We start from the raw sequence: 17279 nt of genomic DNA, 5'->3' as shown, positions 1-17279 counted from the left end.
TAACAGCCACCCAGATAGCAGAGCAGCTGAAGTTAATTCCAAAGGGATTAAAATTGATAGTGAAAAGCTGAAAGTTAGGAAATTCTAAGATTTAATTCAACTTTGAGATGAAGATGATGGAGTAAAAATTTTGAAGTACTTTTGTAATCCTGTGTGAAAGGATCTGATTTTAAAAGGGGCGAAGTCAAATAAAGGTAAAAAAGCAAAACTTTCACAAGGTAGCAACAGAAGAGAGAAAACGAGGCAAATTGATGTGAAGCTTGATGTCTTTCAGAGTTTGAAGGTTTAGTGATATGCGCAGTATTTCTCTTTGGTGCAACCTTGTTTTCTCTCTTTTCATGTAATCAATAGAAAGCTAAGTGAGGTCAATCCAGCTTCTGTGAAGGGTAATTAAGTGCCTGTTTACTTCCAGCTCTAAAAGGTTAATTATAGGTTAAATATATCCATTTGCATAATTATTAGAATACAAGATGATAACAATAGGAAGGATCTGAATCAACATATAAAGAAATGGGAGCCAGTTGATGTTGGCAAAGAATAGATGACATGTTAATGGACCCTACAAGGCCACAGCTCTGTGTTACTTGGCAGTTTTGTCTGTTGAGCTTGCAAGACCATTGGAGAAGGTACTGGAAATGTAGTGAGTACTTCCTGAACAAATCTATAGCAGCAATACCGCTGGTTATTATAGATTACAAGAAAATGGAGTAATTAGGGTGAGATGTTTAGTGTAGTGGTTATCACAATGCAATTACAGTACCAACAGTCAGGACTAGGGGGAAGGAGTTTGTCTCTTCTCCCTGTGTCTGCATGGATTTCCCTCTGGGTACTCCGGTTTCCTCCCACCATTCAATACATACCGTGGGTTGTAGGTTAATTGGGTGTCGTTGGGTGGCATGGGCTTGTGGGCCGAAAGGGCCTGTTACTGTGCTGAATGTCTAAATTTCCATTGCTGGGAGAAGTTGGAGCTTCTGCATGCAACATTTCTTAATCTGCTCACAACAAGGTTTGGAGCACATCACAAAGGGATGGTCTGCACAGTGATCCTAATATTTCAGGACAGCATCTGCAGACTAGAGTGTCCAGAGATGAACATTTTGGTAAATGAAACTGGGTTACCTTTCCCTGATTATTTATTTTTTAAGCTATGTGACCTCCCCATGGTTCAGAGTGGCTTTTTATGCTACTGCTGGCAAAAGGGTTGATTGGGCTGGATAGTCCAGTGCTGGTCAGAGATATGTGACCTTCCCAGCTCTCTCCCATGGCAGGCAGGATAAGAAAGATGCCAAAATTAGAAAAGAGGCAAGCTCAAAGAAATTAAGTGATTATAATTAGACAGCAACCACAGCACCTGTATATTCTTGAACAAAATTGTTCACTTGTCCACCGAGATCCGAAACGGCAACCTAATTTGACACAGAAGCAAAAATGAATATGAAAAACTACTAACAATCTGAATTATTTTTTTAATGAGACAAACAATTGAAATACATGACTATTATAAATATATACAGCACAATATTCTCATATGCAAAAGTACCTCTGCATATTTGTTCAGTAATAAGTCCTTTGCCATGGCAGTGATAATATCCTTGGGTGTTGCCTTGGGATTTCATTAGCCCCCATTACTTCCTCAGTAGCTAAACATTGCCATCTTCATCCTATAATTAAATACATTTGTACTGCAGAATTTGATATTTTTTATACCAAAGGAAAACACATATTACGTACTGTACATAATTGGCAAAGTGTCGGTCATGCCAGTGTTGAATATGAAAATGTTGTCCTTCAAAGTGAAATGTTTCAACTTGAAGGTTAAAGATGACCAACATTTAAAGACTTCAGTTTCATTGCCATTGAAACCAGCCTAAGGAGTCTAGGATTCCCATGATGCATTAAAGATGGCATGTTTTAATTGACCTAAATTCAAACAAAGATATATGAAGTCATTGATTTTAACCTTGAGAAAATTCAACCTTCAGTTAAATATGTGACATCCAGCCATACTACAATGCCAGTTGTTTTAAACAACTTGATCTTCCTTGGAGTTGAGTAGTAATGTTCCAGTGATTAGTGTCAGCTACAATTTTTATACATTTTAAACTAATTCCATTCTTGTACTCATATGACAATTGGATCATTATATTTATAGTTCAACTGAAAATTCAGAAGAGGAAAAACAGATTTTGTGAGAAGAGTTTTTCTGCAACATATGGATGCTGCAGTGTCACTAGTGATAGGATTCAATTAGTGTTTTTATGGGCTTACACAGGCAATTTACAGCTCAGATCTGAAGTTTATATGCAATGGAATTGACACAAGTATGACAAAATACAACAGGAAGAATAGTTTTGAAGACGATTACAGGCAGATGTGAGTTTTAATACATTATAAAAAGTGGACAAGGAAACAGTGATTGATCCCTGATGTTTTGTTAGGTACAAGTCTATTGGATGCTACTGTGATGTAATTTAACCCTTTGGATTGCAGCCATTTTTAACCTTTAATAATATATTCTCCGCTCTGGGTAAACTACAGTACGAACACCAATAATAACCAGCTGGTGGTTGGGCATAAAACCAGTCCCGGAAAACCAGGACACAGAGTATATGCGGTCGTTGGTAGTCCCTGAAAAACCAAGGGTTAAGAAGTCTCAAGGATAAGGAGAAACTGAAGCTTTTGAGATATTTGGTGAAATTTTCCACATATCAAGATGAGGAACAGTTAGGATGGAGCCTCACTGGAGTCGGTTTGTGATCGGCAAGAGCACCAAATAGAGCTCGCTGCTTAGAACCTGGCACTGTGCCTACGTGAAGTTATTTCCCATTCCAGCAGCTTTCTTGGTCTCTTTTGAAGAATTTTTTTGTGTGTGGCAGTTACAACTAATTTCAAGCATTATATGTTGTGAACCCTTCCATCTGCAGGTGAAGGAATTGGCCTAAATTCCATGAAATTCAAAATGCGAGAGGATACCACTGCAGTTCCAGTCTCTCGGTTCAGTCTTTCTCAACTCCTTGAACTTATTTAAATGCATCTATAGACTGAAACTGCTCTATGGATCAAACTAAAAACTTTGCATCCCTGTTTCATTTGAGCATGCAAGTATATTTGCTGCATACATATATATATATATATATACCGTCCTGAATAGCTCATTCACGGTGATATAAACTACTCTTCCAACTTTGTAACATTGGACATGAAAGGAAAGAAAAACTAGAAACTGATAAAATTCTAAAGTAATTTTTGCTTTTTAAAAAAAATCTCAATGGTCATGGATGAAAACTGATAGGGTCCATTTTAAATTCTGTACTTGTGTTGTGTCGATGGATTGAGTGCACCAAATATTCTCAGTACGTTCTTCACTTTGTATTTATTTTATTGTCTGTTAATTGTGCACAAGCAATGAATTATTAATGAAAGCGTTTCAATCTTTGTTCTTGGCCTGTTGGTCGTGTACAAGTATGCTAGCCAGTTGTACAATAGGAGGTAAGTGATAGGGCTCCACTAAAATCAATCTCATTTTCCTCTTCCTACCAAACTGGGGCCGCTGGGAAACACCAGTTCTCCAATAATCATTGTTCAGATGCATTTGGCAGCATTAGTTTCTTTTATGGGTAACTTTGATCATAATTGACAATACATCATAGATACATTGGTCCTCCAAAAAATTGCCAATATGTTGAAATATTCTTTGAATCTGCAACAATTATTGGACAGTTAGAAATATCATTAGCTTTATATTTATATATATATAACTATATTTGTTCCTGAGGGAACTCGGTCAAGAACTCCTCAGCATCTCTGATTAATCAAGTGTATTAGCCACCTAACTAACTAATATTTTCAGAGACCAGCTTAAGCTGAAATCCAAGTTTTGCATTGCATCAATGGATCAATGTGTTTTCATATGTCCACAGGTGTAAATAAATCACTTGTTGCTGTGTAGCATCATTTGTTGCACTCAACTAAATATTAATGAGTACTGATATTGTAGATAATTTCACAGTTAGAGGTACTTCACCTTTTAACGTCTTTTAGTCGATTAATACTCCATAATAAGATGGGTGATGGTAAAACGAAAGTATATGATGCATGCATTTGTACCTCAATTAAAGCTGTGCTTGGTGTATAGTTATGAATGCACCATTCATGGGGGTTATCACTCAAAGTTAAATCTGTGAAGCAATCAAGTACTTAAGCCATTGTTCGATTTGGCATTCAGCTTTGCACGTTAGCCACTGTTTTTTCGTTAATAATAGGTGCTCGAATATGAGGTGGCTGGAGAGATCCACTGTCCGATTTTATTGTCTTAGGGCTGGGAATATAGTTGAAAGGAGTTACTCGAGCAGCTCTGCTTGGAGAACCATGTCTACTGGAATTGAAGTGCATGTGACCTGGGGCTGTAATGTGACTCTCAGTCTCTGATGTACTGGTTAAATTGTTCCTCGTGAGTAACACTGCTTCAGGTTCCTGTTCAACTGAACGGAAACCATATATAGTCTCTAAGTTTTTCCCAATAAATGGCCTGCTCCTGGTGTTCCTGGGAATAGCCTGTGGAAGGTGAGGGATTAGGTCCAATGTGGGCGATGTGCTTGAATTTGTTTTTGTAATGGGAAAGTCTTCAGTCTGCACAAAAGCATCACTCGTCTTTGCTTCCACAACTCCCATTTTACTTGGCAGTTGCTCAGATCCTGATTTATTTACCAGTGCCATTGCTGAAGGTGGGAGAGAGTTGCTGAGAAAATATGGAATGTCTTCGTCTTTGATTCTTCGCCATGTTCCCTTTAAACCTGGCTGGTTTTTCTTTAGTTGTTCATTTTGTTTTGCAGGTATTTCAGTCCCTCGATGGTCCTCTTCACTCTTTGACTTCTCGCTAGATTCTGATGATGCTGAACGAATGGAAGATGGGCTTGCAGCCCTCTGCAAAACATTTATATGAGGGGAAGATGAATACCGTTTAAAATGCTCCTGTTTCCAGGCAGTACTGTTTTTCACAGGGAGCCTCGACGGGCTTTCTGAGCTTGGCCTCCTTGATAGCTTCTCATTTCGGAGTGGTAATTCTTTGCACGTGACCTCGCGTGGACTTGCGTTCACATTAGAAGCTGGTCTGGCAACCTTTAGCCCTTGACGCTGAGAAGTACGCAAGAGAACTGCCTGAAAATCTGACTTGCTTCTCCTTGGCGATGCAGATTGAGACAAAGATGAGACCGACTCTGATGAAGAAGCTTCAGACTTCTGCCTCTTTAGGAGGCCCGGGGACTCCTTGATGAACGTCAGCTGCCGCACAAAATTGGATTTGTCTGATTCACTGCCACTTGACTTTGCTGATGACATCCTCACCAGGTCCAGCCTGTTTGGTGGCATGGCCTTCTTAGATTCCTGATTCTTACTCATTGCTGCAGAATCATTCCTTTGAAAGGTTGGCAGCTTCTTTGCTGGAGTTATTTGCTTGGTTGGTACCTGACTATTTGATGGTTGGACCAGTGACCGACGAGTGACTTTCCCTGATGCAGGCGATCTGATATTCAGAGTTGAAGGCAAGGAAGTGACTTGAGGTCTTGGCTTCTGGTCAACTTTATTGATGTTGGGTTTTGTTACCTGTGGTGTTACCTGTTTATTAGGCTGTATGGATGTGGTTAAAGTCCTTTGAGGCTGTCTGGATGGTGTGGAATTCCTTGATGATCCCCTAGAAGAACCTCTTGCTATTCTTGCAGGTGGAGTTGCGCTTCTTTTTGGTAATGAACTGTCAACTTTCTCTGTGGTTTGTCCAGGTCGGTGCAAGCTACGAGATCTCAAAGTCTGATTAGGAGTTTTGCTCAAAGCATTATTCTTCAATGTTGATTTCTTTGAAGGAAGGCTGGTATTGCTGGACTTTTTCCACATATCAGGCATGTAGATCACAGTCCTTCCTCTAAAGATCACTGGTAAACTCACTGCCCGGGATGGTTGCTTAGGTATGTTTGAACCTCTGTTGGTGATGGAGGATTTAGCTGCAGTTGCCTTGTGTTCAGTCTGTTTCTTCTGTTCCTTAGCAGCAGACTCTGCACCCTCTAAATCACGAGTTTGCTCTGTCTGAGTCCTTTTTTTGTCCTTCCGCTCGAGTGTAAAATGAAGTGTTGATCCAATGGACAAACCTGATACAAATGATAAAATGGAGTCTGATTCTGAGGAGGGTTCCCTTGAAAGACAGGCTGCTGCCTGATGCAGGCTGGTGACTATAGAGTTAGCACCTTCTTGAATTGCTTTCCACTCAAAACTTTCCAAGTCAGGAGATGTTAGGTCTGAGAGTGAGCCACTAAGGTCTCTGTTTGCATTGTCTCTCCGATGCAAATCCCAAGCGCCGTTCATGCCAGCATACATTTGCCCATTACCTTTTTGGCTTTGCTTTGTAGATTTCTCAGACTTTTGCTTTGAAGAATGTTTCCTTTTCTTTGGCATCGCTGAGCTGATGCATTTCTGCAGGAGATCATCTTCTGAATCATAACTCAAAGAACTTGGGGAACTGTCCCTTGTTGTGGGCATGGATGCGTACCCATTGTTGAAAGACTTGGAAGCAGCAGTAGAATTTTGAGATTTTTTCCTTGATTTTACAAATGCTTTCCGTGTCTTTGTTTGAAAGCCTTCCAGCTCTACATCGCTGAGAGAGCTCAGCGATGAACTAAGGGAGAAGCAAAGTGGACTTTCATCTACAATCAATGATTGTTCAGTCTTGCTGATCCCACCAGAGCTTTTGAACTTCATAGTTGTCATGTGGTTGTGGTTTGGTTCATATCTTTCTTCTGCGTTTTGGTTGATGACCTTTTCCTCAAAGTCATTTTTAACGCTAACTTTCTGGTTAACTGTATCTTTAGTGACGCCCAGCCTATCTAAAGAGTCATTTTCATAAAAACAATATACAGCTTCTTCAGTAGGTGTAGTGTGGCGCATGGACTGAAAGGCATAGCTTCCGTGAATATATTCTCCACCAGAAACTTCCGTTCTCTGTTCACCTTCTTCTGCTCTTTTACAGTCACCTTTCTTTTTATCCAATTTCACCAGGTGTCTGGGTGCGGTTTGTTCCTTTCTTAAAGCATTTGCAGTTAATCCGGACTGGAATCCTGGAATGCTGTGGTTTTGACATTGCTGCAGAGGTAAAGAGTTCTGATTTCTTTGAACCTCCCTTTGGATGACATTATTAAGCAAATGCGATTGACCTCTCGAAACTGAACTGGATTGGGGACACGCTTCATTTATATTTAAGTTGTATTTATTCCCACAATCAAGGCTTTTCTCGTGCATTCTAATAGATATTGGTACTTCTAGATCATCGGTGTTCCGACCTTCTGCGGGAATTAGTTCCCTTCTTTCAGTTATTTCAGGCCTGACTTTAGCCACACTGGGTGAATCTCTTGGTGGATACTCCAGGGTCTCGTCACTGACAGAGGCCGAGCTGGAAAAGTTGACCGGAGTCCCTTCCACAGAATCGGAATATGAGGAATCCTCATTTTTGGAAGCGCTGTGGCCAGCTGGTTCTAACTGAGAATGAGCAGGCAATAGCATGTACAGCGGCAGCTGAAGTGACTTCTTGGATTGCAGCACTTGCGTGGACAAGCCCGAAATGAGTGAGGTTTTGACTTTTCTAAACTTGGTTGGCATCGCGGAGTTGATGCATTCTTTCAGAATTTCAATATCGTCGTCAGAGTTTTCCAGGATGCTGTCCAGCTTATCAGCTTTTTCCATTCCATCCGCATTCCTTTCCTCTCTGACGTCTTCTCTCTTTTCTTGTGCGAGGCAGTTGAAGCAGCTTTTTTCTTGAAGAAGGGGCATCAATTTCAGTTCAATGTCCTTCTGAATGTACGGTTCGTGAAGAGTGAGTGCACTCAGACTTGAAGCACACGAGAAGTTTTCGTTTGGTTTCTCCAGAGTGAAATACAGCATTGTGTCAATGTCTGGAGGAAGTTGGAAACGTTCCTTGAATTCGTTCATGTCCATGAGCTTCTTCGCCTCACTGTCCCATTGACTATTGGTTTGACTGGCATCTTTTTCCAATTGGTCCAGCAACGGGGTTTTACTTCTACTGGGAGGCATGGTTTGTCCAGGGCTGTCTGGTAGATCACTGGGGCTGATGGTACCGCTTACCATTTCACTGCAAGGGTCACTTTGAATGGAACTGACTATCGATGGACTTTCAAAGCTTCCAAGTGAGCTGACGGAACTGCACCTACTTAAAACCAGTGGCGTTTCTTGCAAGTAATTGTCTGATGGACTCGACGGACTGGAATCCATATTTCTGGAAGCCGATCTTTTCTTTATCAAAAACTTTTCATGCTTTGGGCAGGGTATTTCGATGGGTTGGGATGTACTGCTAAATGAGTGATCACTGGATTTAAGTTGCACCTCTTCTGCAGCCATAGACTCATCGCTTGTGGACTTTTCGACATTCAGCGGTGATTCTTTCTCTACACCAATAATTTCCAGGGAGGAATCGCTGTCAATGTCATTTTCACTCCCAATTTGCACATCCATGGCATTTTCAGCAGATGAGAGAGATGATAACGAGCTACAACGTGAAAAGCAAATCGGTGTGTCTTCCACACAGTAGGTTTGTAAAGTTTCCTGGTCGTTGGAGATTGGTGTGCAAGCAGATGTGCTGGAGAGGCCTTGACTCAAATCTCTCGTACTCTGTGAAAGTCCGGAATGGATCCATGCTTGCTTTCTATTTGTCAAACTCTGAGGAGTCAGGGAATTTCCTGGGCTTGGGCTAGGACTGCTTCTTGTTGTGACTGAATGCATGTGGGTCCTTTCATAAAGGGGTGAAAATTGTCTCTTACTTATGATCTCATCAGTTTTTCTCATCCCCCAGGCATCATTCCATGAGGCTTTGGAACCACTGGAACTTGGTTGTCCATCTGAATCTTTTCTATCCATCTGATGGTTCCCTCTTTCCCTTAGGTCCAAATTAGTTGGTCTTTTCTGATATATAGAAAACTCATCCTTTTGTTCTGTACTCGAGGATATCTTACAAGAACTCATTTGACTTTTTGTGTCATGTTCTCCTGTACTGTTAGCACACTCTAGACTATCACTTGACAAGTTGGTATAATCTGTTCTTGCACCCAAGATGCCTTGCCCTTTTGCACGAATTTCACGTTTGCCTGAATTAACAGCATCTGCAAGATGACGGGGTGATGAAGACTTTGTCCTGGATTCATTCAGGTCATCTAATGCAGACTGCCAGTCAATACACTGGTCTTCAGAACTAAGACTAAAGCTGTCTTCTGAGGATGTGTGCATGTTCGACATGTCCTCCACTATTTTGTCAATTCTGGCCACAGTGGTGGATATTTGGTTGACCAGTCTCTCTGCAGCAATTGACACATTGTCAGTGGCAGGATTGAACTTTTGAACATCCATTTGTTTCCCGTCAAGATCTCTTTCTGACTCTGAGCATCTACCAGTACTACGGCACCGGGGCAAGCCCTGCCCTTGAAGGAAGGAAGAGTTCAGATACATGGACAGCATGGACAAACCCCCAGTTTCTAGTCCAGTAGATACATTGGGACCCTCGTCATCATCAAAACATCCAGAATCTGAAGCATAATCCTTGACCAGACTTTCAATGTGCCTAAGGGGCTTGTTGATGTTGGAATGCTTAGGGCTAAGTTTCTCAATGCCTTCAAAAGTTTCTGTTAAATGCTTGGCATCTAGCTCTGCCTCTAAGGCTTTCTGCTTCCTCATGTACAGAGAGGGCATGCAAGAACCTGGGGATATCATGGCAGCATCCTTGTATTTTGCTGGGCGGTTAGTCAATAGATTCCTCAGGGCTGCGGCACTTCCCATCGCTATCATCTTGTGTTTGGAATGGATTAGGTTCCTCAGCATGCTGACTGCCCCCAGGTCCCATAGTAGTTCCTGGTCCTTCAGGTTTCGAGCTGAAAGGTTCCACAAGGTTCCACAAGCATTGCTGACAATAGTCAAACTGTGGGACTTCAGATGTTGTAGGAGGGTCTGCAGGCAGTTGTAGTCACGTAGAATTTGCCTATAAAAGATAAATCAGCCCATTAAACAGATAGAATGGTAAAATAGTAAAAAAAAGTGAAAGTATTTATGTTTAGAAATATTATATTGCTAGAACAATCCATTGCAGAAAATCTTTAAAATTCTGTTCACTGATGCTGACCTAGTGGGTCAAAGTGCATAAAAATGGTACTTTTTAAATGTGGTAAACCCAAATGATCAGTGATGTAATAACGACTTGCATTTGATTCTGTATTATTGAGAGATTTATGTTGGCAAGGATAACACTGGATAATATTTTTCCCCCCCAAAAGGTTTGCTTCTTGGGAAAAAGGATTATCATTTTCAAACTGAACACAAAGATAATTTCAGATTTGCTGCATCATGTAGGAAGTTGGAGAAACATTACATGAATGTTTATTGAATTTAACACGTTTAATCGCATCATGTACCTCTAAGCCAAACTCTCAGGTAATACACAAATGTGAGGAGCCCAAGGTTTGTCTTGGTCACCAATTTAATAACCGAAATAGAGCTCATTGGCTTCATTAAGAAGTACAGTCATGCTCCGTCTTTGAGCCTTAAGCAAATACTTGCCACAAACATAACAGAACGTATTGCAGCTGTTGCAACGTTACCGAGACATTTCTGCTGCATTGAATCTTCCTGGTGACAATAAATGCTATTGTTAAGAACACTCACTGTGCTATTGCCTGAAGAACATGTGTATCAACATGCATTCAATCTAGGTTAATGTAATGCACAGTATCTGTATATGTGAGCTGCTTTTATAGCCTGAGTTCATCTATCATGACTAAGCACGTCCAAGCCTAAGATAACATTTGCATAGCATCTACACCTGAGTGCATGATCAAGCATTCCTGGACTAACCAAAACTGCTTGCTTTGTGGGCAATATACTAGTAGACTTAAAATATGATAGAAAATCCCCAAAATTGGTAACATCTAACAAATGATACATCATAGGAAAATTTTAAGGTGATTTTTATAATCAGCAGCTCAAAATCCATAAAATACACCAAACCCGTTCAGGAAGAAAGAAAGATCTTAGTTATCCAATCTAATAGTAGATAAGACCCTTGCTGCTCTTCAGAAGAGTGGACAAAGGGTCCCTATCTCATAAACTATTCAAATATAGGACCTCAGGTACAGCACAGGATTGTATAAGATTGTATAGCCAAAATGGTTGTGCTGGAAGGCAGCTTGAACTCACAAGCCTCTGACTCAGAGATGAGAATGTGGTCAACCTATTCAGACAGCGTGAGTAATTGATGCACAAAGCCTTGATTTCCATGTTTAACAAGATTTTACCTGTACTCTTCATTCGTTGCAATGAGACTGGAAACATTTCGCAGAATGCCCCCACCGCTCTCGATAATGGCAAGTGAGTTGCTCTGACATTTATAGGTCAGGGTACCCACGAGGAAGATCAGTGCCCCTTCCACAGAACAGATTGCTATTTTATTCTCTGTGCTGTGAGCTGACAGATTCCAAAGGGCACTCAGCAAGCTCTTGAGTGTGGATTCCTTGAGAGAAACACAACATTCAAAATGTGAATTCAAAAGATCATAGAATACACTGACATTCAACTCTCCATAGCTCAAACATCCTGTTCCATTGTCATACCACCCAAAATATTTCTGGAAAAATCTAAGATCCTCTCTTTATTATGCTTCCTGGACTTCTCAAACATTAATTTCTCATGTGAACTTTCTCCTGATAATAGCCATGAGTTTATTTTTCCACATTTTCTTATTCATGTATTTACCATTATGTTCAATTCAAACTGTGGCATAGGTGCTCTGTGATTAGCAAGGGATGGCTTAAGCTGGAATGTGGGTGGAAAGAAAAAGTTTGAAAACCACTGTTTTAATCATACCTAATTGAATTGTTATGTGCACAGTTTCAAAACTCTAAAGGAAATGGACCAATGACCATTTTTGTCAAGCAAAATATTTCAGTGACATTTGGGTCTAGAGCAGTGATTCTCAACCTTCCCTTTCTAATCACAGTGCACCTAATGGCATAGGGATTAGTTAAAGTGATATGTGGGTGGAAAGAAAAGATTGAGAACCACTGCTTTAGATTTAAAGATTCTAAATCTAATTTACTATCCTATTTAATCCATACGATGTGACAATTGTAAAGAATTTCCTTAATCCAACAGTTTATACCAAGTTTAAAATCAACCTTGTGCAACTTTAAACGTCGAACAGAACAGAACTGCTTCAAAGCCCAGAATGCTGCTTTGGTTCTTGAGGTAGAATGGAAATGCAGCCTCAATCCGATTAAATTTTACTCATTTGCAATATAACAGTTTATTTTGCATTGCAACTGCATACTATATTAGCACATTAAACGCCAAGACTTCTAGTAATTATTGATTTGCTTCAGACCAGGCAACATAGTCCCCATGCTACGTTATCTTCCCAATGTGGAAGTAAGGGTTTTTCTGGTTTAGAATGTTGTTGATTAATATGTCAAATATATTAACACATTAATTAACCAAAATATTAAGACATAAATACAACTTGGTAAATGCTAATGCTGGGACATTTGCAAATAATTAATGGACAGTGAAGGGGGCCTATGATGTGTGCTGCCTGGCAATGACAGCAATCTGAAATTTCATTAGCCCTGACCAAGGACAGCAAGAGGCTCTGGAATGTGCAGTGCTTGGAAACCACCACAACTGGACTTGATGGATTTCCAGGAATTAGGGAAATTAAAACTAAAAATATCCGAGGGGAGGGGGACATAGGTCCACATAGCATAGGTTAATGCTGATAGGATCATGCTTGCTGCCAACAAGGTGACTGTTTTGAGATTGGTTAATGCCAGATAGCTTTGGAGAACTTAAACCCCTGTCTTTGCAGTTTAGAGAGTTCCTAGATCCTCTACCGGGGTGATGGACCTTCCACCAAGCTTGTGTGCAATAAAAGTGTCCTGGGGAAACAAAAGTGTCTGAGTCCTCCATTCCTTACAGTATGCTTGCTAAAAATAGAGCGCCACCCTGGAGTTGGATGAAAGGGGTCAAATTACCACCATTCACACCAGAATGTATTAAAGCAGTTTCGTGTCTATGTCACTTGTCACTAAATTTTGTTCAAGAATTAACAATTTCCATTATAAAATTAAAGTCCACATTTAATGTCAATGTGAATGAACCCCACTGTAATTACACATGCTCGCTAATGGATTGCAACCTCAGCTTTGCATCTCTAGGCTGATTCAACTAGATGAAATTAAAAGTATTTGGCAAAATCACCTGCTGTCAAACTCGTGGAAGCATTGCAATTCAACAATAAATACGAGTATAAAAATAAAGCAGTAAATAAAACACATTTGTTTTAGATTGTGAACAATGTTGCTGTTATACATATGCCCAGATCAATTTTTTACCCTCAGAAGGATTTCCAAAGAAAATATTTCACAGTATGGAAATAAATGATTCATTTTATATAAAAACCCAAAGCAGGTGAAACAGGGTACTTTATTTAGCAAAGATAAAGATACATAACCAATGTTTCGGGCTTGAGTCCTTCATCAAGAATACTCATTTTATATCCTTCTTTATGTTAGAAGTTTCTCATATTAGTTTCACTCTGACAAAAAGTGAGGCTAAAATGGGAGACTTCTAGATAACAAGTTATAGAACTTCTTGGGTTATGTCGAAGAATAATTGAGTGAGTGAATTTTAGTTGTAAAGGGGGGAAAAAAACTCAACATGTTGGAAGTCAGAATTAAAATCAGAAATTGCTGCAAATAATCAGTAGGTCAGGCAGCATCTGTGGAAAAAGACATAGAATTAGTGTTTCAGATCAATGGCCTTTCATCATAATGGAGAAAAATTGTCAATCAAACATGTTTTAATTGCAGAGAAGGGAAGGGTTGGAGACAACAAATGGAATTCATCAGCTGGGAGAAGCTGATGTGAAATACACAAGTCTGCAGATGCAGTGATTGTGGGGGAAAAAAAAAACACAAAATTGCTGGAGGAACTCAGCAGTTCATGGAGAATCCATAAGAGGTAAAGATATATAATCAACGTATTGGGCCTGAGCCCTTCTTCAAGGTATGTGCGAAAAGCAGGAGCCTGAATAAAAAGGTTGGGGAAGCAGGGAAGAAAGGGCAGGGGGAGGAGCACACGCCAACATAATTGGACATGAACAAGAGAACTGAGCAATTGCTCAGCAAAAGGAGGTGTGAGGCACTCCTTCTGACCGAAAGCCTACAGGCCTCCCTTGGGCAAGGATTGCAGATGGTAGATGGTTTTTCCAAGCAGATTCTACAAAATGTAATTTATAGTTGTAAAACTTGAAAGCTGGGCAGATGAATCTGCTGATCAATGGCCAGGGTTACCCGTCCAGTGTGGACAATTAAATTGAAGGCAGCAACTGGAAACCACCTCAGTATTTTTCCTTTGTATAATCATGAACTCAATATTGACTAAGGTCTCAGCTCAAAGATGAAGTCTTCACTGAAGTAGAACAGGGGAGGCAACAACTACAATTTGGAGGGTTAGAGATCGTGATGGATGGAAAGACATGATTGCCCATGCCCAACAGCAAGGCTCCTGAATGATGAGGAGGACAGGAGAAGAACAGTAAGAATTGATTGGGGGAGGGTCAGCTTTGTGAATGTAGAGCTGGAGGATGGGAGAGGGAAAAAGAACTGGAGAAATGAAGACATAAGGGTAGGAGAAGGGGAGAGGGCTAATGGAAACCAGGAGGTCAATGTTACTGCCATCTGGTTAAAAAGGCAGATGATGGTTTGTTATTAATCTGTCTCCCTGAAGGAGATAGAAAAAGGAGAGAAAAGAGTGAAAGAAAAATACTGAAAATGTAAAATAGACATTGGAGAAAGAAAAGCCCTTCGATGCTGGAAATCTGAATTAAAAACTGATTGCTGTTTGGAGAAGAAACAATTAAAGTCTTGGGTTACTAATTTTTCATGAGAACTTGTCTGTTCACAAAGAAACTGGAAAGGTTGGTCATCTAAAATTGACAAATTTAATGAGGTGTAAATGAAAGTAAAATCTAACTGTGTATCTAAATCATGAAGACAAAATCATTCTTTGTGAAATCTCACTCCCATGAAATGGATCCTCTCTGCTCTTCACAGTGGTGGGAAGGACACCTCTTCCCAACATTATCTTTCCTGGAGTCTCAGGCCACCAATGAATGATGAGATCGTTAATTGAGAACCTACCTTTTTAGCTTTTAGAGCACACTGCATCAGTGCACTGACGCTTGCTACTTCCCGCAAGATCCTCTTGCTATTGACATCTGCTCTCCACGAAAGGTTCCTCAGAATACTCGCCACAACCTGGAGAGTGATGTGGAGGTCACACGTTAAGCAAAAGCATATCCAGTAAAGTGGAGCCTGACAAATTACCCTCAAAATTGCAAATTAATTTGCTGCTTGTTTGAACCTCAGACTAACTAATGTTCAACTTTGGTTAGAATATCAGGGTGACACATGTCTATCTAACATAAGCTTACTCAATAATGATTTAATGTATAAATAACACAGTTCTTAATGCTGATTTCTACTGCAGATAAAGGCAAATGTGTAAAACTAAATGTGTTCCTAAAGATTTATTTTTAAAATGGCTGATTCCAATAATAGCAACATTTTAAGATCATTCTAACTACAATTCATATCTTGGAAATTAGACCCATTTATACAATTAAAGATTTAAAGTTTTATCTAGTGTTGATTGCTCGCATTTATTTTTGGGTGAAATCATGTCCATGCTATGGCACTAAATATGTTTTATTCACTTAACTTTTGCCCAACTTCAGTGATGACATCACAAGTCACATGGTTCTTCCACTGCTGGCAAAATGTGGAGCAGACGTGCCTGCAACCTTCACTATTCATATCCTTAGGAACTAGTGCAGGGATCTAAAATTAAAAACTCTGCACTGTGACACTGATACCTGATTCTGACAGCCTGATATTCCAATGGTCAGCTTTAAGCAAACTAATTCCTGATCACAGCCTTAACTGCCATCTGCAATCACTAGTTCATTGGCCAAGCACCACTTCACAGCTGCTTGGCACAAGCTAAGAGCTGACCAGGTCAAATGGACATGAGGCAGTGCTCAGGCACACAGGAGATCTCCCTCTCCCCTACATTTCCCCTCACTCTCCATATCATGGCTGTTATCAGGTTCTTTAAGCACTGACCTTCCCAGTGGTCAAATCTGCATTAGCTTTTGACAGGAAATATACAGGCCCTGAAGTAAAACATGAAAGACTGCAGACATTGTGGTTAAAGTAAAAACACTATGCTGGAGAAACTCAGCAGGTCAAACAGTGTACTTTATATAGCAAAGATAAAGATACAGAACCAATGTTTCAGGGTTGAGACCTTCATCAAGATATAGAAAAATGTCAGAAAAAGTAATGGGTGGGGGGGGGGAGAGAGGAGGTGTGGGGGAAGAGCATGGTCTCAAAGGCAAGAAGTAATAGATAAAGAAGGGAGGGAGGGCACGGCAGCAAGAAGGGGGAGGAAGGATAGCTCAGTGAATAGAGAGGGATGGAGAGTTGAGAGAAAGAAAACAGGGAAAAAGAAGAGCAGAGAAGTCGATGTTAATGCCACCCGGGCCGTAGGAGGTGCCACACTTGCGCAACTCCTCCCTCACCTTTCAAATGCATATCCGCATGTTTTATTTTACTGCATCCAGTGCTCCCTTTGTGGCATTCTCTACATCGAAGAAACTGGGTGAAGACTGGCTAATCACTTCGCTGAGCTTGGTCCGCACCAGTGACAGGGACCTCCCAGAGGCCAACCTTTTCAGTTCTGCATCCCACTCATACTCACGTGTCTGTTCATGGCCTCGTGTACTATCCCACCAAGACCACCCATAAATTGGAGGAACAGCACCTGATTTTTCATCTGGGCTCTCTCCAGCTGGATGATATTAACATCGACTTCTCCAGTTTCTCCTAATCTGTTCTCCTTTACCCTTCCTTTCCTTTCCCCCTGTCTTCTTACCCTCAACTCTCTACCCCCTTCCCTTTCTATTCACCCAGCCTTCCCTTCTCCCCTTGCTTGCAAACAATTTTTCACACCTTGATGAAGGGCTCAAGCCCAAAATGTCAGTTAATTATCTTTATGTTTGCTATATAAATGACACTGTTTGACCTGCTGATTTTCTCCAGCTTTGTGTTTTTACTAGACAGGTTTGTCATTCTCCCTATGTCTTCATGGGTTTCCTCTGGCTTCCTCCCATCTTTCCAATGTGCTCG

At 40.5% G+C, this 17279-nt stretch overlaps 2 protein-coding genes across 3 annotated transcripts in view; one reads left to right on the top strand and one right to left on the bottom strand.

The window, feature by feature from the left end:
• The window catches only part of c3h19orf25 (chromosome 3 C19orf25 homolog), a 31078-nt gene that overhangs the window by 10642 nt on the left and 3157 nt on the right, over nucleotides 1-17279 (top strand). The window lies entirely within an intron of this gene.
• The window catches only part of apc2 (APC regulator of WNT signaling pathway 2), a 112677-nt gene continuing 96852 nt past the window's right edge, over nucleotides 1455-17279 (bottom strand). Inside the window, exons 12-14 of the mRNA XM_069928108.1 lie at nucleotides 15231-15347; nucleotides 11331-11545; nucleotides 1455-10021 (exon numbers count right to left, since the gene is read on the bottom strand). Of these exons, the coding sequence (XP_069784209.1) occupies nucleotides 4222-10021; nucleotides 11331-11545; nucleotides 15231-15347 (6132 nt within the window). The 3' untranslated portion in view covers nucleotides 1455-4221. The remainder of the gene's footprint in view (nucleotides 10022-11330; nucleotides 11546-15230; nucleotides 15348-17279) is intronic.

Source organism: Narcine bancroftii, chromosome 3 (genome assembly GCF_036971445.1).
Source record: "Narcine bancroftii isolate sNarBan1 chromosome 3, sNarBan1.hap1, whole genome shotgun sequence".
NCBI lineage: Eukaryota > Metazoa > Chordata > Chondrichthyes > Torpediniformes > Narcinidae > Narcine > Narcine bancroftii.
This window is presented reverse-complemented; position numbering and strand designations above follow the sequence as displayed.